A 22,023-nucleotide genomic window follows, 5' to 3' on the forward strand; every position below is an offset into this window, starting at 1 on the left:
TAGCGCTGCCGTTATTCCGAATTTTAAGTGTGTGCCCTCATAATTTGCGTGGATGAAATTTGGAGACCCAAACTATAGGCTTCTGTAGGGTTGAACCTGCCGAGTTGATGTATGCACTTTAGAATGTGTTGATTATATGCCCGGGCTTTTCTACGTTTTATTTTACAATTTGTATCATGTTAAATATTAGCCAGTATCGAGAGCCAACGTCAGTAATACCCACACACATTTATTTTGAGTCATTCCATTCTGTTTACCTTTCTTTCCTGTCACAAACTTGTTGTTTTCGGCGCATGTGACAAATAAATGTTGATTTGATTTGTAAATTGTTCCTGAGGGTCGCTAGCATTAGTGGCTCATAACAGCCTAACGTTGTGCAATAATTTGGGACATGTAGCCTAATTGAATCATTATGGTACTCAGGCCCCACGTAGCAGTTTAAACCTGGAGCCTGGCGCACGGTTCACGATGACTGGACTGTTGTCATACAGCTTCACGATTAGTAAGAAATTAGGGTAGATTTATAGGATTACTGTTCAATCCCTATTGTACACTTTTTTCCACCTTCCAATATTTTATAGATTGAACTTGAATATGACAACTTTCAGGGTGAATCGAACCACCACTTTTTTATTCATAATTATATTTTGTGCGTAAAGGCTGTCCAAAACGTTTATTTTTATTTATACATACTTTCCTAACCCAAAAATGTGCCTAAATAATCTACAAGAGTATTTTTAAATCTACCAGTTGGTGCTGAAACAGAAACGAATAGGCATAGATGGCGTTCTTTCAATGATCCCTATATTCTGACCCGTTCTCTCGATGTATTCTATTGAGTCTGTCGACATAATTCTAATTCAAAAGGTACACCGTATTTAAAGGGATGGTTTATGCGGAATAAAGTCCTGTGTGGCTCAGTTGGTAGAGCATGGCACTTGCAAAGCCTGGGTTGTGAATTCGATTCCGTGGGGGACCAGTAAGAATAAGTATCAAAATGTATGCACTCACTACTCACTGTAAGTCACTCTGGGTAAGAGTGTCTGCTAAATGACAAAAAAATGTAATGTAAGATGAATGTGCTGAAAACACCATTGAATGAAAACTCCACGAGAAAATTTGTTGGGCAGCAAGTGGGAAGGTTTTCAGCAGTTGAATTAAATTTATTCAGAGCGTGCAAGGTAGCTACACCTGCAGAGAGCATTATGCGACTGAATAAGGTAAGTCTGAATACCAAATACTGAGAAGTGCGTAGGAAAGGCATCAATTCCTAAGTCGGGATCGGGCCCAAAGTGTACCCTGTTTCTGGTGCATGTACAGTTGAAGTTTACATACACCTTATCCAAATACATTTAAACTCAGTTTTTCACAATTCCTGACATTTAATCCTAGTAAAAATGAGGTCAGTTAGGATCACCACTTTATTTTAAGAATGTGAAATGTCAGAATAATAGTAGAGAGAATGATTTATTTCAGCTTTTATTTATTTTATCACATTCCCAGTGGGTCAGAAGTTTACTCAATTAGTATTTGGTAGCATTGCCTTTAAATTGTTTAACTTGGGTCAAACGTTTCAGGTAGCCTTCCACAAGCTTCCCACAATAAGTTGGGTGAATGTTGGCCCATTCCTCCTAACAGAGCTGGTGTAACTAAGTCAGGTTTGTAGGCCTCCTTGCTCACACACGCCTTTTCAGTTCTGCCCACAAATTTTCTATAGGATTGAGGTCAGGGCTTTGTGATGGCCACTCCAATACTTTGACTCTGTTGTCCTTAAGCCATTTTGCCACACCTTTGGAAGTATGCTTGGGGTCATTGTCTATTTGGAAGACCCATTTGCGACCAAGCTTTAACTCCCTGACTGATGTCTTGAGATGTTGCTTCAATATATCCACATAATTTTCCTGCCTCATAATGGCATCTATTTTGTGAAGTGCACCAGTCCCTCCTGCAGCAAAGCACCCCCACAACATGATGCTGCCACGTGGAAACGGTCTCAACTGCACGTCTCGTCTTCTTGATCTGAATACCCCGTCTTTAGTCAGCTGTTGTACAACATAACATTCTAAAACTAGATAGTTTTATCTTGTCTCATGTCGGCTGTTGTATCTGAATTGGGCTTCACTCTCGTTATTCCAAATGCATCTGTGTTTCTTTTCTGCTGACAGCAATAAAAAAATAATCTTTGTTTTTAATGCAAGGTTTTGTTCTATAAGCTATCCAGTGGAATGGTTAATTTCTATGTTATAGAGTGGAATGGTTTTTCTGCTGGTGTATCCTGAGGTATCTCCTTTCTGAGAACCTCTTCCCGCAGTGCGTACAGGCGAACGGCCTCTCTCCTGTGTGGACCTTCAGGTGCATTTTCAGATGGTCCTGGCGGGAGAACCTCTTCTCACACTGGGGGCAGCTGTAGGGTTTCACCCCTGTGTGGACCCTCTGGTGCCTCTTCAGGTCACGAGCCTGGGCGAAGCGCATATGACACTGGGTACAGCTGAAGGGTTTTCCCCCTGTGTGGACCCTCTGGTGGATCTCCATCTTCTGGGGGCAGCTGAAGCCTTTGTTACAGAACATGCAGAAGAACCATTTATCTTTACTACCACCTGATGTGGCTCCTCCTCCCTGAGACTGAGCTCTAGCCCTGTCGTTTGAATTCAATACCTGATCGAAAAGGACGCGGCCGTGTGAATCGGAAGGTGCCATTGATGTGGACACTGAGTCAAGATCCCTGAACACGTGCAAAGGGGAGTGGGTCGCAACATTTACATTTGTCTCTATGCTTTCCCTGTAGTCTAAAAAGTCACTGGTGCTGCCCTGAGAGTGTCCTTCCCCTAAGTGAGTCTCGTCTGCATTCCATGTCAGAGGAGCGTCGCTCTCCACTTTCACAGTCACCTCATCTACGACTATAACCTCCCCTTTCTTATCTAGGGAACCTTCAGCGTATAGACTACTACTGTATCGGTTCCAGTCCCCTTTAGACAGATCAGTCTGTGTCTCTAAACCCAAGGGCATGTTGCCAGGGTCCATCTCTGTAGTGTAAGAACAAGACGGCTCATCACCACCAGTGTCTAACGCGTCACCATAGCCATCCCCACGGGAATTAACTGTCCTCTGGCTCTGGTGAAATACCGGTAAATACTCTGAACCAGGAGCAGGAGGACAGGCCAGTCTCCCCAGCCCCAGTCTCTCTGGGTCTGATCTGTGGTCAGATCCTGTGTGTAAGAGCCTGTGTGTTACAGTTAAAGTCTTGGTGTCTGTCTCTGACTTGAGGACGGAGTCGGGCCTTCCACTGACCTCCGTGACGCTACGTCGGGTCCTGGACTGGGGCGCAGAGGTGGTGGGGTCCTCCATGGCTTCATAGGGCGCTCCAACCACTCCAGTCTGGATGTCTCCGCTTTGCCTTGGGCCCTCCTCTCCTTCAGACCTGTGCTGCTTGACCCCAAGACCTGCAGCCTCTGCATCTGCAGACTGACACAAGCATTGGATAACATTGTTGTAGGAAAGTCTCACAAGCTCCCCTACGGCAGATCAATTAGGATTTAAGCAAATTAATAGCTAATGGGAGCCTTTCTGAAATAAACTGGTCACATTTGATGTACTGTAATTGTAATGTTACACTATGACACTAACCTCTATCACAATAACGTGCTGGGTTGAGGTTCCACTCCCCTCATCAACAGTGATTGGTTGGTCATCTCTCCACGTATTGTGTCCCGCTGGCTTCACAAAGCTCCTATTGCCTCCATTGAGCTGTCCTTCACCCGAGAGTGTAATTGGGGTAAAAGAGGTGTTTATGTTAGCTACTGTCAATGCTCAAAGCTATACTGTTCACTATTGACATTTTGAAAAAAGTATAGAATTGACAAGGATGTATGGTAACACTTCTCATAACTTCTTGATATAATATTTATTGATTGATGTATTATGTTGCAGGCATCACATTGTTTTTACTGAGTAAATAATAGGACATGCAGTAAATCAAGAACATTGTTAAAATATGATAGTGTCATTGTGCAAGATAGCTAAGTAATTAGGGGAATTATTGTATATTATCCAAAAACTGACCATGAACCAATTCTGGGTAACACATCTGAACACATGTGCAGAAGGTAAGGGGCGACAGGCACTTAAGCTATATATGAACAGCGACAGGCCGCTCAGCCTTGGCCTTCTGCTAAATGTACCTCTTGCCATTCCTCTGTATCGGTCGAGGATCTTGACACTACTGGGACGACTGGCGAGGACGCGCTCCCGTGATACCTTCAGTTCCAGTAGCTGTAGTTTCCTTCGCAATGCCCTGTTTTCTTTCTGGCTTTGAGTTATTTCTAAACGAAACACTGCATAGTCGTCGTCTACGAGTTTACAGATGTCAGCCACGGCTGCATTCGCTAGCACCTCCATGATGGAGGCTATTTGAGTGTGAAAAACCATACAGTTAGCCATTGTTAGCAACTAGCTAGCGTTACCTAGATAACATCTATCAAACATGCCCTGTCTTCAACGCGCATTAAACACTATCTGGTGTAAGTATGTGATGCTATGCAGTTAAATTAGTCATAGTTTGAGTGCCAGGGTTTTAATAAACGTCTAAATAACAACAATAAAAACGCTAACGTGGTAATTGTTCTAGGTCACTTTTCATTTCCGTTAACACTGAAGAGAAAGGATGTTATTGGGTGGAGTCATAGCTCAATAGGTTGTGGTTAAAAGAAAAACTGTATGTGCGCTGTTTTTTGAAATACGGTACTATCAGTATTTTTTAAATCTGAGAGCAGACTTGTTTAGAAATAAGTGTGTTAGCAAGAACAGAGTAGAATCAAATACAATACAATTCCATCTACATCACCTCAGTAAAGGTAAATAGTCAACTGTCTTAGCTTTAGATTACCCAAATATTGCTAAATTTCTACACAATCTAATATGACCCTTTTGGTGTCACTTATTGTTAATAAGAATAACATGTTTCTAAACACTTTTATACATTAATGTGGATGCTACCATGATTACGGATAATTATGAATGAATCGTGAATAATGATGAGTGAGAAAGTTACAGACTCACAAATGTCATAAACCCCCCCCCAAAATACTAACCTCTCATGTTATTGTAATGGTGTGTCTTGGGGGTATGATGTTTGTGCTTCTAACTTTCTCACTCATCATTATTCACGATTCATTCAGGATTATCCGCAATCATGGTAGCATCCACATTCATATAGAAGTGTTTAGAAACATTCTATTGTTATTTACAATAAAAGTGACTCAATTGACACAATATATTATTTACCATTCATTTCTATTGGGAAAAAAAACATTTCTGAAACACAACCAAAACAAACAGCAAATGCATCCAAGAAATGTGTATAGTCACAAGCTTTACTCATTGCGTGCAATGAATGTGGGACCAAATACTTTAACACACAAGTGCATTTGTCCCAATAATTTTGCTTGCCTAAAATGGGGGGGTCTATGTACAAAAAGTGCTGTAATTTCTAAATGCTTTACCCGATATGAATGAAAATACCCTCAAATTATAGCTGACAGTCTGCACTTTGACTTTATCAATCATTGTTTGATTTCAAATCCACACTCAGTATAGAGCCAAAAGAAGAAAAAATGCTTCACTGTGCAAATAATTATGGAGGTCCCTGTAATTCATATCATAGGCATAATAGTACTTTAGAGCTCTCTTTACTTGCACACAATAAGGCTGGATCTCCCCATCCTGGCCCTAAGGGTCCACAACCCAACACACCCCACTCAGCTTTAGGATATTAGTGAAACATTCATTATTGGTTTCAGGTGTGTTAGGCAAAGGCCAGAGTGACAAAAAACAGTAAGGCAGACCCCCAGGGCCAGGACTGAGCAGCCCAGCAGCTAGGGATTGCATAAATATGTATCTCCCCTGACTTGGGCATGTTTTCAATACAGACTCCTTTTGTCGTACAGTATTCCATATAAGGCATCCAGACATTATAAAAGTTGCAGTATACCTTTAAACTTCTAATAAATCAAATCAAGTGATACATTTCTGCCATCATTGTGACATTGTGTGAGGATAACCAACCTTCCAAATAATAGCAATGGATTTCTTAGCCGCCATAAATGCTAGGTTACACAGTTTCTTATGATAAGTCTCTAGTATCTACAAAACAGTGAGAAGGGAGAATCTGTAGGCACGCTGAGATAAAAGAACATACTCTTTGCCAGAATTCAGCCGGCCTTCACAAGATCATAACATATGCAAATATGTCCCCTTTTGTGTTTTACATGTCTGAGTGCATGATATTCAGTTTCTCTGGCATATAGTACGTTCTATGGAAGGTCTTAAACTACAGAAGTTTATTTGAACATGACTGGGCATTCAAACATATCTGTATCCATTCATCATCCTCAATAGTCTCCCAGGTCTTCCTCACATTGTTGTTTTACATGTTTTGTGTCATCGGGAAAAGCCAATATCAACCCTTGATACAGTTTGGAAATCAACTGAGGTTTGTCAGCCTGCCTTAAAATATAGTGAACAAAAATAAAGAAAGTAAAAGTGCAATATGTGCCATGTAAAAAAGCTGACATTTAAGTTCCTTGTGCAGAACATGAGAACATATGAAAGCTGGTGGTTCCTTTTAACATGAGTCTTCAATATTCCCAGTTAAGAAGTTTTAGATTGTCCTTATTATCGGCATTATGACGTGTCGACTATTTCTCTTTATACCATTTGTATTTCACATACCTTGGATATGAATGGATGGTCTTATAGGCACTTTAGTATTGCCAGCCTAATCTCGGGAGTTGATAGGCTTGAAGTCATAAACAGCTCTGTGCTTCAAGCATTGCTAAGAGCCGTTGGCAAACACAGTAAAGTGCTGTTGGAATGAATGCTTACGAGCCTGCTGCTGCCTACCACCGCTCAGTCAGACTGCTCTATCAAATATTAAATCATAGACTTAATTATAATATAATAAACGCACAGAAATACGAGCCTTTGGTCATTTATATGGTCAAATCCGGAAACTAGCATTTAGAAAACAAAACATCTATTTTTCCATTGAAATACAGAACCGTTCCGTATTTTATCTAACGGGTGGCAACCCAAAGTCTAAATATTGCTGTTACATTGCACAACCTTCAATGTTATGTCATAATTATGTAAAATTCTGGCAAATGAATTACGGTCTTTGTTGGAAGAAATGGTCTTCACACAGTTCGCAACGAGCCAGGTGGCCCAAACTGCTGTATATATCCTGACTCTGCTTGCACTGAATGCAAGAGAAGTGACAATTTCTCTAGTTAATATTGCCTGCTAACATGCATTTCTTTTAACTAAATATGCATGTAAAAAATATATATACTTCTGTGTATTGATTTTAAGGCATTGATGTTTATGGTTAGGTACATTTGTGCTGCGATTGTGCTTTTTTTGCAAATGCGCTTTTGTTAAATCATCATGGCAAAGTTGAAGTAAGCTGTGATTCGATGATAAATTACCAGGCACCGCATTGATTATATGCAATGCAGGATAAGCTAGTTAACCTAGTAATATCATCAACCATGTGTAGTTAACTAGTGATTATGTTAAGATTTGTTTTTTATAAGATAAGTTTAATGCTAGCTAGCAACTTACCTTGGCTCCTTGCAGCCACAGGTCCTTTGGATGCTGCACTTGCGTAACAGGTGATCAGCCTGCCACACAGTCTCCTCGTGGATTGCAATGTAATCGGCCATAATCGGCATCCAAAAAGTCCAATTACCAATTGTTATGAAAACTTGAAATCGGCCCTAATTAAATCGGCCATGCTGATTAATCGGTCGACCTCTACTGCAGTGGAGCAGGTTGAGAGCTTCAAGTTCCTTGGTGTCCACATCACCAACAAACTAACATGGTCCAAGCACACCAAGACAGTTGTGAAGAGGGCACGACGAAACCTATTCCCCCTCAGGAGACTGAGAAGATTTGGCATGAGTCCTCAGATCCTCAAAAGGTTCTACAGCTGCACCATTGAGAGCATCCTGACTGATTGCATCATTGCCTGGTATGGCAACTGCTCAGCCTCCGACTGCAAGGCACTACAGAAGGTAGTGCGAACGGCCCAGTACATCCAGGACCTTTATACCAGGCGGTGTCAAATTGTCAAAGACTCCAGCCACCCACAGATGAAGCTATCTCAAACGCATTCCACACTGCCTTCCACCTGGACAAAAGGATCACCTATGTAAGAATGCTGTTCATTGACTATAGCTTAGCGTTCAACACCATAGCGCCCACAAAGCTCATCACTAAGCTAAGGACCCTGGGACTAAACACCTCCCTCTGCAACTAGATCCTGGACTTCCTGACAGGCCGCCCCCAGGTGGTAAGGGTAGGCAACAACACATCTGCCACACTGATCCTCAACATGGGGGCCCCACAGGGGTGTGTGCTTAGTCCCCTCCTGTATTCCCTGTTCACCCATAACTGCGTCGCCAAGCACGACTCCAACACCCTCATTAAGTTTGCTGACGACACAACACTAGGCCTGATCACCGACAAGAATGAGACAGCCTGTCGGGAGGAGGTCAGAGACCTGGCATAGTGCATAGTCACTTTACCCCTATCTACATGTACAAATTACCTCGACTAACCTGTACCCCCGCACATTGACACGGTACCGTGACCCCCTGTATATAGCCTCAGTAGCCTTTTCTTAGCTCTATTTCTTGAACTGCATTGTTGGTTAAGGGTTTGTAAGTAAGTACTTCAAGGAAAGGTCTACACCTGTGGTATTTGGCGCATGTGACAAATTACATTTGATTAGATTTGAACAGCTCTGGTGGGCATTCCTGCAGTCAGCATGCCAATTGCACGCTCCCTAAAAAATTAAAACTTGAGACATCTGTGGCATTGTGTTGTGACAAAACTGCACATTTTAGAGTGGCTTTTTATTGCCACCAGCACAAGGTTTACCTGTGTAATGATCATGCGGTTTAATCAGCTTCTTGATATGCCACACCTGTCAGGTGGATGGATTATTGCCAAAGGAGAAATGCTCACTAATAGGGATGTAAACACATTTGTGCACAACATTTGAGAGAAATACACTTTTTGTGCGTATGGAACATTTCTGGGATCTTTTATTTCAGCTCATGAAACCAAGACTTTACATGTTGCGTTTATATTTTTGTTCAGTATAGTTTCAATCTTTGAAGCTTCTGGCTTGTCTAGTGTTTTCTGCACAGAGAGAATAGTGTTGCATCAGCAAAAGTTCACCTTAGTACCATCAGACTGGTCTTCACTGGCTCTCTGACCCTGCTGAGACCGCTGTCACCATTTGATCCTGTTCAGATGTGGCATGAAAGAGAATTACCTTGGTGTGCATTTATACATCCAAGAAAAGAATCAATGGTTCAATAATTGAAATTACCATTATTCCCAAACTGTAGCCTACCCATCAACTCAAGATGTAACTTTGTACCCATTCACTGGTTGTTATAATATACTACAAAAGTCACTGGAGCTCTGTAGACTGGTCTTTCCTGGTTGTCTGACCCTGCTGGGACGCCTGTCACCAACTTATCCTGCTAAGAGACATGATGAGCATAGTGTTGTGTACTGACTGTGCACCATGACAGTGAAGCCTGTAGAGCTGTTTATACTGTGTCAGTGTGAAAAGTAGGGAATTAGTTAGGGAAACTGACAGATCAATAAAGTTACATTGTTATACTGACTAATAAAAACACATTACACTGAAGAAACATCAGAATAGATCGGTCTTTAATCATTTGGCCGCTGGTTTCATCATGTGATTCAGGTCTAGTGTGATTGAGGCAAAAATAATAGCTAAAGTTAGTGAGCTAGCTAACTAACGTTAGCCAACTTTTGGCTAGCTCTAGCTTATGGTACAATGGTACATCAAATTTACTTATTTTGAAATGGGACAAAACAACTGCTTCAAAACATTTCCATAGACACAACAGCCGTTAAATACTGCTACCTGACAGATAGCTACTGTAGAGGCTAGCTAGAGCTGAACTGGCTACTAGCTAGCTAACTAGGTGCTAGTAGTTCATTTATTTCAGTCGAGTGGGGATGGAACGTTGGCTAACGTAACATGTCAGTTACATTACTAGCTCAGCACTCGGAGTAAATACTTTCCCACTGCAGGGGCGAAAATCTGATATCAACTTTGGAGGGAACAATTACATTACATTTTCTCAAGAGCAATTCCTGAGGGGGACACCAAAAGTAGTGCTGTAACACATAGCCTAAGTTTAATATGGTAAATGTATATTGAGGAACCAAAGAAATAAGGTGTTTGCCGTACTCCTAACTATCGGTACCCAAAACTACACAACTAATCACAACAGCAATACCATTGCCTTTAACAAATCTTAGTTCAGTCACCAGTTTAAGTTGAGAGTGGGGGTATCCATGGCATTTTCCAATTATGTTCCTATTTTACAAGTCAAAAAAATGGAGAACCTTTCATAATGTTGCCAAACAAAGACTCAACAAACTTACCTGAGACTCCCTGTCTCTGCCAGTCTGTCCCTGCATATCTGTCCCCAACTCTGCTGTCTGTGTGCCATCTGTTGCCTGCTCTGCCTAATGACATCATTGTGAAACATTTCCATTAGAATTTCATTTCTTTCTTATGAACATTTTATCAACTAGTCTTTGAGATATTACGCTACTAGGGTTCTTACTTTGCGTTTTGGTATACTGAAAAATACTCTGATGTCCGACTTTTTTCTGCCATTTTTCTGCCATTTTTCTACCTGGTTGGCTACACACAGGTTATTTACAGTAGGAGATGGGCTTCTATCATCTTATCTTCTATCATTCTATATGGGCTTCGATCTAAAAGGTAGCTAGCAAATGTGAAACGGATTGCAGTGACAAGAGTTGACAGCTGTATGAGTTCACAATTTACACAACATATGCTGCAACCTTTTGTAATTTTAATCGTTTGTTTCATATTGGCTGGCTTCTAACAATAGCTGAATTTGCAAAGCTAGCGAACACCAATTCAGTGGTGTTTGCTATAATCTTTGCTACCCGGGTTAAATAAAGGTGAAATAAAATATATAAATAAAAGTTCCCTTGCGACAATTTAGCTTTTGCAACAAGACCATTAAATATATTTAAAACAATGGTAGAAGAGAGTGTAGTTCTGTTCAGTTTATCGCTAACCTTATCACAGGGACTTTGAAGCACTAACTTACATGCATGCTGATCTTGGAATATATTGACGATAGCAAAGATTCCATCTTTGACGACGCCACATAAATGGAATAGGTACTACCTAGCTTAATAGTTAATATTTGCGCGCTAGCTCTGCATATTCAGCTAGTGTGTGTGCGCGATTGACTGGATTAACCTCACGTCAGTTACGTGCATTGAGTGCCTTTCAGACAGTAGATACGACCTCTACGTTACCTCGCAAGCTAAGGAACTGGCAGTGGATCAAACCATTGTGAGGCAAAGGGTGGGGGGTTCGCAATCTTTTGAAACTTAAAAACGAGCTATTAAGTGTCTATAATCAGCACAATTGCTTTCATTGCGTATTATTAATATTATTTAAATTACATAGTTATGTTTCAGTGATATATTGGGGGGGACAAATCATATTTTTCCCAGGATGGGAAAATTTCCGCCCCTGTCCCACTGTCAAACAGCATACATTGCCAGCTAGATCAGTCAACTAAAGAGTAGCGAAGTTTCTGCTCTGCTTGCTTTTACAACTGAGAAAAAGCGCAACACAGACAGCAGCTGCCTCTGATCAACTCTCCCATCCTGGTCCTATAAGCAATGCCTTCTCACAGCCTGTCCGCATGCTCTGTGGTGTCCGTGCACCCTAAATCTAGCCGGCTGCAACCGGAAAACATTCTGCACGACCGCTCTGATGTGTCCACATGGTCCTAAAACACACTGATGCTGCGTTTTGTATCACAGTGCGATTATAAAACGGGGGAGGACAAAAATGCAATGTCAGAATGTGGGGGGTCCCCAGTTAAAGTTGCACCCCAGGTCCTACCCTAGGTTTACTGTCTCTCTAAAAAGGTATTTACAAGCCATTTTCAAATGACATGTTAAAGGGTCAATGAGGGGTACAGTTGAAGTCGGAGGTTTACATAAACAAGTTTTAATGACTCCAAACTAAGTGTTTCAACCACTCCACAAATTTCTTGTTAACAAACTATAGTTTGGCAAGTCGGTTAGGACATCTGCTTTGTGCATGACACAAGTAATTTTTCCAAAAACTGTTTTCAGATTACTTCACTTATATTTTACTGTATCACAATTCCAGTGGGTCAGACATTTACATGCACTAAGTTGACTGTGCCTTTAAACAGCTAGGAAAATTCCAGAAAATGATGTCATGGCTTTAGGAGCTTCTGATAGGCTAATTGACATCATTTGAGGCAATTGGGGGTGTACCTGTGGATGTATTTCAAGGCCTACCTTCAAACTCAGTGCCTCTTTGCTTGACATCATGGGAAAATCCAAAGAATTCAGCCAAGACCTCATGTCTGGTTCATCATTGGGAGCAATTTCCAAATGCCTGAAGGTACCACGTTCATCTGTACAAACAATAGTACGCAAGTATAAACACCATGGGACCACACAGCCGTCATACTGCTCAGGAAGGAGACGTGTTCTGTCTCCTAGAGATGAACGTACTTTGGTGCGAAAAGTACAAATCAATCCCAGAACAGCAGCAAAGGACCTTGTGAAGATGCTGGAGGAAACGGGTACAAAAGTATCTATATCCACAGTAAAATGAGTCCTATATTGACATAACCTGAAAGGCCGCTCAGCAAGGAAGAAGCTACTGCTCCAAAACCGCTATAAAAAAGACAGACTACGCTTTGCAACTGCACACGGGGACAAAGATTGTACTTTTTGGAGAAATGTCCTCTGGTCCGATGAAAAAAAATAGAACTGTTTGACCATAATGACCATCGTTATGTTTGGAGGAAAAAGGGGGAGGCTTGCAAGCCAAAGAACACCATCCCAACCGTGAAGCACGGGGGTGGCAGCATCATGTTGTGGGGGTGCTTTGCTGCAGGAGGAACTGGTGCACTTCATAAAAATAGATGGCATCATGAGGCAGGAAAATTATGTGGATATATTGAAGCAACATCTCAAGACATCAGTCAGGAAGTTAAAGCTTGGTCGCAAATGGGTCTTCCAAATGGACAATGACCCCAAGCATACTTCCAAAGTTGTGGCAAAATGGCTTAAGGACAACAAAGTCAAGGTATTGGAGTGGCCATCACAAAGCCCTGACCTCAATTCTATAGAAGAGTTGTGGGCAGAACTGAAAAAGCGTGTGCGAGTAGGGAGGCCTACAAACCTGACTCAGTTACACCAGCTCTGCCAGGAGGAAAGGGCCAAAATTTACCCAACTTATTGTGGGAAGCTTGTGGAAGGCTACCCAAAACGTCTGACCCAAGTTAAACAATTTAAAGCCAATGCTACCAAATACTAATTGAGTGTATGTAAATTTCTGACCCACTGGGAATGTGATGAAATAAATAAAAGCTATAATAAATCATTCTCTCTACTATTATTCTGACATTTCACATTCTTAAAATAAAGTGGTGATCCTAACTGACCTAAAACAGGGAATTTTTACTAGGATTAAATGTCAGGAATTGTGAAAAACTGAGTTTAAATGTATTTGGCTAAGGTGTATGTAAACTTCTGACTTCAACTGTATTTCAAATCAAATTTATTTATATAGCACTTCTTACATCAGCTGATATCTGAAAGTGCTGTACAGAAACCCAGCCTAAAACCCCAAACAGCAAGCAATGCAGGTGTAGAAGCAAAGTTATACAATGCTTTTGTGTAAAAATGTAATTGCCCCCTTACACTCAATAACTGGTTGTGGCACCTTTAGCTGCAAAGACTCCAATCAAACGCTTCCTGTAGTTGTTGATCAGTCTCTCATGTCGCTGTAGAGGAATGTTGTCCCATTCTTGCATGTAGAACTGCAGTAACTCAGCGACATTTGTGGGTTTTCAAGCATGAACTGCTCGGTTCAAGTTCTGCCTCAACATCTCAATTGGGATTAGGTCTGGACTTTGACTTGGCCATTCCAAAACTTCACATTTGTTGCTTTTTAACCATTTTCATGTAGACTTGATTGTGTGTTTTGGATCATTGTCTTGCTGCATGACTCAGCTGCTCTTCAGCTCACAGACAGATGCCCTGACATTCTTCTGTAGAATTCTCTGATACAGAGCAGAATTCATGGTTCCTTCTATTATAGCAAGTTGTCCAGGTTCTGAGGCAGCAAAGTATCCCCAAACCATCACACTTCCATCACCATGCTTGACTGTTGGTATGAGGTTCTTACTGTGGAATGCAGTGTTTGGTTTTCGCAAGGCATAATGGGACCTATTTAGTCCAAAAAGTAATACTTTTGAATCATCTGCCCATAGAACATTATTCCAAAAGTCTTGATGATCATCCAGGTGCTTTTTGGAAAACTTAAGTAGAGTTTTGTCCTGAATACAAAGTGTTATGATTGGGGCAAATCAAACACAATACGTCACTGAGTACAACTCTCCACATTTTCAAGCATAGTGGTGGCTACATCATATTATAGGTATGCTTGTAATCGCTAAGGACTGGGGAGTTTTTCAGGATAAAAAAGAAACAGAATGGAGATAAGCACAGGCAAAATCCTAGATGAAAACCTGGTTCAGACTGCTTTTCACCAGACACTGGGAGATGAATTCACCTTTCAGCAGGTCAATAACTTAAAAAACAAGGCCAAACCTACACCGGAGTTGCTGAACAAGATAACAGTGAATGTTCCTGAGTGGCCGAGTTACAGTTTTGACTTAAATCTACGGCAAGACCTGAAAATGGTTGTCTAGCAATGATCAACAACCAATTTCACAGAACTTGAAGAATTTTGAAAATAACAAATGGACAAATGTTGAACAATACAGGTGTGAAAAGCTCTTACAGGCTTACCCAGAAAGACTCAGAGCTGTAATTGCTGCCGAAGGTGCTGCTACAAAGTATTGACTCAGGGGTGTGAATACATACAAGTTAGATTGTGTATTTCATTTTCAATAAATTTGCAAACATTTCTAAAAACATGTTTTCACTTTGTCATTATGGGGTACTGTGTGTAGATGGGTGAAAAAGGAAGAAGGGGATAGCTGCATCCCAATATGGCGACTGGAGTATGGGCGAGTGGGTGTGTTGAGATTGTGGTCCTTAGTGGTAATTTCCACGACAAAGTCAAGCTTAAATTAATTTGTTTATTCACGCCAGCGAAGAGATTACAGACAAACAGCACTTCACAGTACAAGTTAGTCAGCAGCTCTGAGGTACTTTCCCCTCAGCATATTTATACTATCAGTACAGATCACACAAAGATAGCCAAGTGCATTCTATCTCAGCAAAGCCTGAGCTTTGATTGAGTAGTTTTTTTCTTCTTCTGTTTCTTACCATGCAACTACCATACAATGAGCTACTGTACCGCGAGAGTTTGGTCTTCTGTTTTGAAGCCAGGGAATGAGTTGTATTTCACTGTTAGTTTTACATAAATCATTTTTAAATGTTAAGTTATAAAACTGACGATTGATGGGTGTACTGTTGCTTCATGCGTTGTATGCATGTACTACTAGGTAGCTACTTCCCGGACAGTAGTGCTTGTCAAGCAGGAGAGAAGGGCATTGTGTCCCGGTGTTGTTGCAGTTCGCTGCCGTTTAAGATTAGGGAGGACAATTTTTTTTTAGGACCATGGCCTTATTTCTATTACAGCATATTGGATGACTGTCATTCATCTTCCATTCACCAAGCTCAATCTAACATCGATAGGTTTAGGCTACTACATGAAACTAGAAATTATGCCTATACCCATCATGGAGGTTGTTACAACCTAGCCTACGAATAAAACTTTAATATTGGTGCACAGGTCGAGAGACAAATTGGAGTAATCAAGGTGACACAGTGCCACATTCAATACCACCTTGCACACTCTTGCCTGCATCTAGCTGATCTAGGGTGTAATCATTAGTCCAACAATTTTTTTTCTTTTCTTCATTAGTCCAAACAGTTGCAAACGAGAGTTTCTATTGGACAAATTCAGGTAGGTTTATCCCCGTTTCGTTCTGTTTAAGAAATGTTTTTCAACAACATCGGCAGAATGATTACACCCCTGATCACCTGCACACACAGTTCACCTTCATAGCAGCCACATACAAACAGCATAATCATTTTGGTTGTTGTATTATTCCTTCTCACATCTACACGCTCTCCTCCTCTCACCTTTTCCCTTCACTTGTGGACTTCAGTGCAATACGGACTTTCAGCTCCCTCCAAAGATTTTCTATTGGGTTCAGGTCTGGAGACTGGCTAGGCCACTCCAGGACCTTGAGATGCTTCTTACGGAGCCACTCCTTAGTTGCCCTGGCTGTGTGTTTCGGGTCGTTGTCATGCTGGAAGACCCAGCCACGACCCATCTTCAATGCTCTTACTGAGGGAAGGAGGTTGTTGGCCAAGATCTCGCGATACATGGCCCCATCCATCCTCCCCTCAATACGGTGCAGTCGTCCTGTCCCCTTTGCAGAAAAGCATCCCCAAAGAATGATGTTTCCACCTCCATGCTTCACGGTTGGGATGGTGTTCTTGGGGTTGTACTCATCCTTCTTCTTCCTCCAAACACGGTGAGTGGAGTTTAAAACAAAAAGCTCTATTTTTGTCTCATCAGACCACATGACCTTCTCCTCTGGATCATCCAGATGGTCATTGGTAAACTTCAGACGGGCCTGGACATGCGCTGGCTTGAGCAGGGGGACCTTGCGTGCGCTGCAGGATTTTAATCCATGACGGCGTAGTGTGTTACTAATGGTTTTCTTTGAGACTGTGGTCCCAGCTCTCTTCAGGTCATTGACCAGGTCCTGCCGTGTAGTTCTGGTTTGATCCCTCACCTTCCTCATGATCATTGATGCCCCACGAGGTGAGATCTTGCATGGAGCCCCAGACCGAGTGTGATTGACCGTCATCTTGAACTTCTTCCATTTTCTAATAATTGCGCCAACAGTTGTTGCCTTCTCACCAAGCTGCTTGCCTATTGTCCTGTAGCCCATCCCAGCCTTGTGCAGGTCTACAATTTTATCCCTGATGTCATTACACAGCTCTCTGGTCTTGGCCATTGTGGAGAGGTTGGAGTCTGTTTGATTGAGTGTGTGGACAGGTGTATTTTATACAGATAACGAGTTCAAACAGGTGCAGTTAATACAGGTAATGAGTGGAGAACAGGAGGGCTTCTTAAAGAAAAACTAACAGGTCTGTGAGAGCAGGAATTCTTACTGGTTGGTAGGTAATCAAATACTTATGTCATGCAATAAAATGCAAATTAATTACTTAAAAATCATACAATGTGATTTTCTGGATTTTTGTTTTAGATTCCGTCTCTCACAGTTGAAGTGTACCTATGATACAAATTACAGACCTCTACATGCTTTGTAAGTAGGAAAACCTGCAAAATCGGCAGTGTATCAAATACTTGTTCTCCCCACTGTAGCTACTAGAACGAACGCGTTAGTAAACCGCAACAATCACACAGTACAGTAAGCAGTTTAGCAGTTTCACCGGCGGGCCGCGTGGCAATAAATTACTTAAACCGAAGCTTACCTTGACTTGGAAGAGTTCTGTTGGATAGCCTTAGCCAGCTAGCTAACATAATAGCATTCTTCTCTGTTTGAGTAGGCTAAATTAGCTAGCTGCATTAGCTAGTTAAGTTAGTGAAAGTGAAAAAAAAGAGAACGAAATATAGCCAGCTCTCGCTCTACTGCTTCTCCTTAATTTAAGAGATTTATTTGTTCAAAACTGTTCAACTATTGTCTTTGAGTCAACTACTCACCACATTTTATGCACTGCAGCGCTAGCTAGCTGTAGCTTATGCTTTCAGTACTAGATTCATTCTCTGATCCTTTGATTGGGTCGACAGCATGTCAGTTCATCCTGCAAAAGCTCTGATAGGTTGGAGGACGTCCTCCGGAAGTCGTCATAATTACTGTGTAAGTCTATGGAAAGGGGTGAGAACCATGAGCCTCCAAGGTTTTGTATTGAAGTCAATGCACCCAGAGGGCGAAAAATAGCTGTCCTCCGGCTACACCATGGTGCTACCCCAGAGTGTGCTGTTGAGGTTAGCGTTGACCTTCACTGCAAAACAGTGTGTTTTAATCAGTTATTTGGTGACGTTAATATATTTAGCATAGTTTTATCTAAAAAGGACAACTTTTTAAATGTTTCCCTATTTTTTATGAAATTGACTGAGTAGGACGGTCCTCCCCTGAGGAGCCCCCACTGGACTGTATGTATGCATCTATCACGGTGACATCTAGATGGTTATTTATTTTGTAGGCTGCTATCCTATGTTGAAATAAAGTAATGGTAGGAATATTGAGCATTAGCATTACATATATAAAGATTTGGTAATATTTTCCTAGTTTAAAAAAAATATCAATACCAAGTTCAGTATGGTTTATCTTAGGGACGTCCATGATAGTGATTACAAGTCAAGTTATTAGGCCACTGTGGAGTGGATTTACATACACGTAAAATCAGATTAGCAGATGTGCATCTACTGGTATAGTGTGGCTATCCTTGAATGCGTCAACATTTTCTCAAACTCTATAAGAACCAAATTTGGAGTGAATCTGGCTTTTAGTCCATGAGAATATTTTTTATGATTATTTTAGGCATTAGCGTTATTGTAAAAAATTATAAATGCCAAACTTAACATGGTTCATCATGATAAAAAGTTTAAAGTTGATAAACTATTGTGGAGTAGATTAACAAATAATTTAAAAAGACATGTAAAATCTGATTTCCTGATTTATTAATAATTCAGCCATTTCTTAACAAATCCTTTATCTTTTCTTAAACTAAGTTAAGGGATGGGCCCTACATATCAAATTTATGGTTATGGTTCATGAGAAGACGTTTTCGAAAATGTCCAAGATGGAAGAAAATCTATCCTGACAGATCTTATGGATCCTTGAGGCAAATTTGTTCAGCATCAGGAAAGACACCTACATACAAAGTATCAAGTCTCAAGGTCAAACGGGGCGATGGATATGAGGTTCTAAAATCTACGCTGGTTCATACATAAAAACTGTTAAAAAATAAATAAAATCAATAGGAAGTTTGTTTTAAAGTGTGTCTAAGGTATATATCAGACGATATGCCTTTTTCCACATTTTGTTAGGTTACAGCCTTATTCTAAAATGTATAAAATAAAATAAAAATCCCCTCATCAATCTACATACAATACCCCATAAGTAAAAATAGGTTTAGAACATTTTGCTAATTTATTAAAAATAAAAAACAAATATTACATTTACATAATGTTAAGGCTGCGTCAATTCAATTCTGGTATCAGAACAAAATTTAACACTAGGCTACTGAATATATTTTCAGCTGTTTATTAATAGAATTAGTCAAGCAGAATAAATGGTAAATGCAATCTTCGTATATACGGGTTCACTGTAACACCTCGCAGGGCAAACAGAGAACTGAAAATGACATCATAAGTTCTTCATTAAATACTCTGACAGAGATAGTTCCAGCTCACTGCTGGCCTGTCAGAGGGAGGATGAGCGTGGTTTAAACGTACTCATCCTATCGTTGGCGTGCAGGCTGGTCCCAGCCTCTAGAAGCATCTTTGCTGCCAGGCATAGTTGTCTTCTAGCTTATCTTCGTGTGTGTAACCGAGAGTCAGACACTCAAGGACAGTGCCTGTTTTTATGCTACAGCTATCTTCCATTCTACCAGCCCCTCCCGTACACCTGTCCTTGAGCGGCCCCACAACCAGGCATTGTGTGTGTGTGTCAAGAGTCTACTCAGCCTACACTCCTACTAGCCAGCAACCCTCCAGTTAGTCATGTCTATTATATGTCGCTCAATCTATGTTAATACAATATAAACCTCTTATGTTTAGCATTAGTATTCATAAGTTATGCACCACAACTAATTTTATTATATAGGTTTAAATAGTTGTATTATATTGGTTATGCAAACAAATAGTTGGTCAAAACCTAACAATAAGTATTCAGACCCTTTACTCAGTACTTTGTTGAAGCACCTTTGGCAGCAATTACAGCCTCGAGTCTTCTTGGGTATACTATAACGCTACAAGCTTGGCACACCTGTATTTGGGGGATTTCTCCCATTCTTCTCAAGCTCTGTCTGGTTGGATGGGTAGCATCACTGCACAGCTATTTTTAGGTCTCTCCAGAGATGTTTGATTGGGTTCAAGTCTGGGGTCTGGCCGGACCAGTCAAGGACATTCGGAGACTTGTCCCGAGCCACTCCTGCGTTGTCTTGGCTGTGTGCTTAGGGTCATTGTCCTGTTGGAAGGTGAATCTTCACCCCAGTTTGAGGTCCTGAGCCATCTGGAGCAGGCTTTTATCAAGGATCTCACCGTACTTTGCTTCGTTCATCTTTACCTCGATCCTGACTAGTCTCCCAGTCCCTGCCGCTGAAAAACATCCCCACAGCATGCAGCTGCCACCACCATGCTTCACTGTAGGGATGATGCCAGGTTTCCTCCAGATGTGACACTTGGTATTCAGGCTAAAGAGTTCAATCTTGGTTTCATCAGACCAGAGACCATCTTGTTTCTCATGGTCTGAGAGTCTTTAGGTGCCTTTGCAGAAACATCAAGGATGATCAATGGAAACAGGATTTATCTGAGCTCAATTTCTAGTCCCATAGGAAAGGGTCTGAATACTTATGTAAATAAGGTATGTTTTTTTATTTGTAATAAATTAACAAAAATGTCCAAATACCTGTTTTCACTTCGTCATTATTGTGTGTAGATTGCTGAGGAATGTTTTATTTAATCCATTTTAGAATAAGGCTGTAACGTAACAAAATGTGGAAAAAGTCAAGGGGTCTGAATACTTTCTAAATGCACTGTATTTGCCCATATTAAGCACACGTTTTAAAATCAGCAAGGGATTCCTGCATAGCTACAAAGTTTGACTATAGTTTTGACACAGCCAGATCAACAGTTGGGGCAATAGCATAAACAATAGTATCACCTGCATATAGATGAAGTTTACAATTTTTAACAGATTGCCCAATGGTGTTTATATAAATAGTGACGAGAACAGGTCCCAAAATCGACTCCTGTGGTACACCTTATGTACCTCAAGAAATCCAGACTTAACCCGATCAATCATGATTGCCTGAGTTCTGTCACTAAGATAATCATGAAACCATGAACAGGCGTCAGAGCTCAGGCCTATCGAGATCAACTCATTCAATAAAATGGCATGATCATCAGCATCAAAAGCTTTTGACAGGTCCACAACAAAGCAGCACATTTCATTTTAGTGTCTGAAGCATTGACAAGATCATTAACAACTAAAGTGGTTGCTGTAATAGTGCTCTGCCCAGGCCTAAACCCTGATTGGTTTACATTCAAAATACATTTCTCAGATAGAAAATAGCAAAGTTGTACATTTACCAAGGATTCAAGAATCTTAGCTAGACAAGGAAGCTTGAAATGGGGTGATATTAAGATAACTACTATCCTGGCCTTATGGAGAGGCAGCACAAGAGCTGATTTCCATACTTGTGTAATATTTCCTGATAAACGTTAAATAAAAACTGTGGGTTATTGAGCTAACAATGCTGGGCGCTGCAAACCTAACTAGACCTGGATCCAATTGGTTGGTCCATGTGGATTTCTTGTTGTCTATTGCCAGCAAAGCATCCAGGACTTATTTTTCTATAAATAGCCTAAAAGAAAAGCTTTGACTATCCTTTCCCTGTTCATTCAGCAAGTTTCCCCTATCAGCATTCAGCCCAATATTATTGTGAATAGGCTTAGAAGTTATTTCAAATAGTTAGCACGCTGAAATCAAATTGTGATTAAATGCAACAATGGCACTTTTTACTCCATACATTTTCCTTGACACCCAAAAGTACATTTTGAATGCTTAGCAAGACAGGAAAATAGTCAGTCAAATTCACACACTTATCAACAGAACATCCCTGGTCATCCCT

General features: G+C 40.9%; 1 protein-coding gene across 3 annotated transcripts in view; it reads right to left on the reverse strand.

The window, feature by feature from the left end:
* LOC106610081 (zinc finger and SCAN domain-containing protein 2) overlaps positions 1 to 22,023 on the reverse strand; it is a 482,712-nt gene that overhangs the window by 438,511 nt on the left and 22,178 nt on the right. Inside the window, exons 1-3 of one of the 3 annotated variants that reach the window (XM_045723156.1) lie at positions 4,179 to 5,013; positions 3,625 to 3,749; positions 1,790 to 3,462 (exon numbers count right to left, since the gene is read on the reverse strand). The exons of 1 other annotated variant lie outside the window; for it this stretch is intronic. In XM_045723156.1, coding sequence (XP_045579112.1) covers positions 2,242 to 3,462; positions 3,625 to 3,749; positions 4,179 to 4,437 — 1,605 coding nt within the window. In that variant the 5' untranslated portion in view covers positions 4,438 to 5,013 and the 3' untranslated portion in view covers positions 1,790 to 2,241. Of the gene's footprint in view, positions 1 to 1,789; positions 3,463 to 3,624; positions 3,750 to 4,178; positions 5,014 to 22,023 lie in introns of those variants that run through there. One more of the 3 variants, XM_045723155.1, reaches the window with a different exon arrangement.

This window comes from Salmo salar, chromosome ssa08 (assembly GCF_905237065.1).
Source record: "Salmo salar chromosome ssa08, Ssal_v3.1, whole genome shotgun sequence".
NCBI classification, from domain to species: Eukaryota; Metazoa; Chordata; class Actinopteri; order Salmoniformes; family Salmonidae; genus Salmo; species Salmo salar.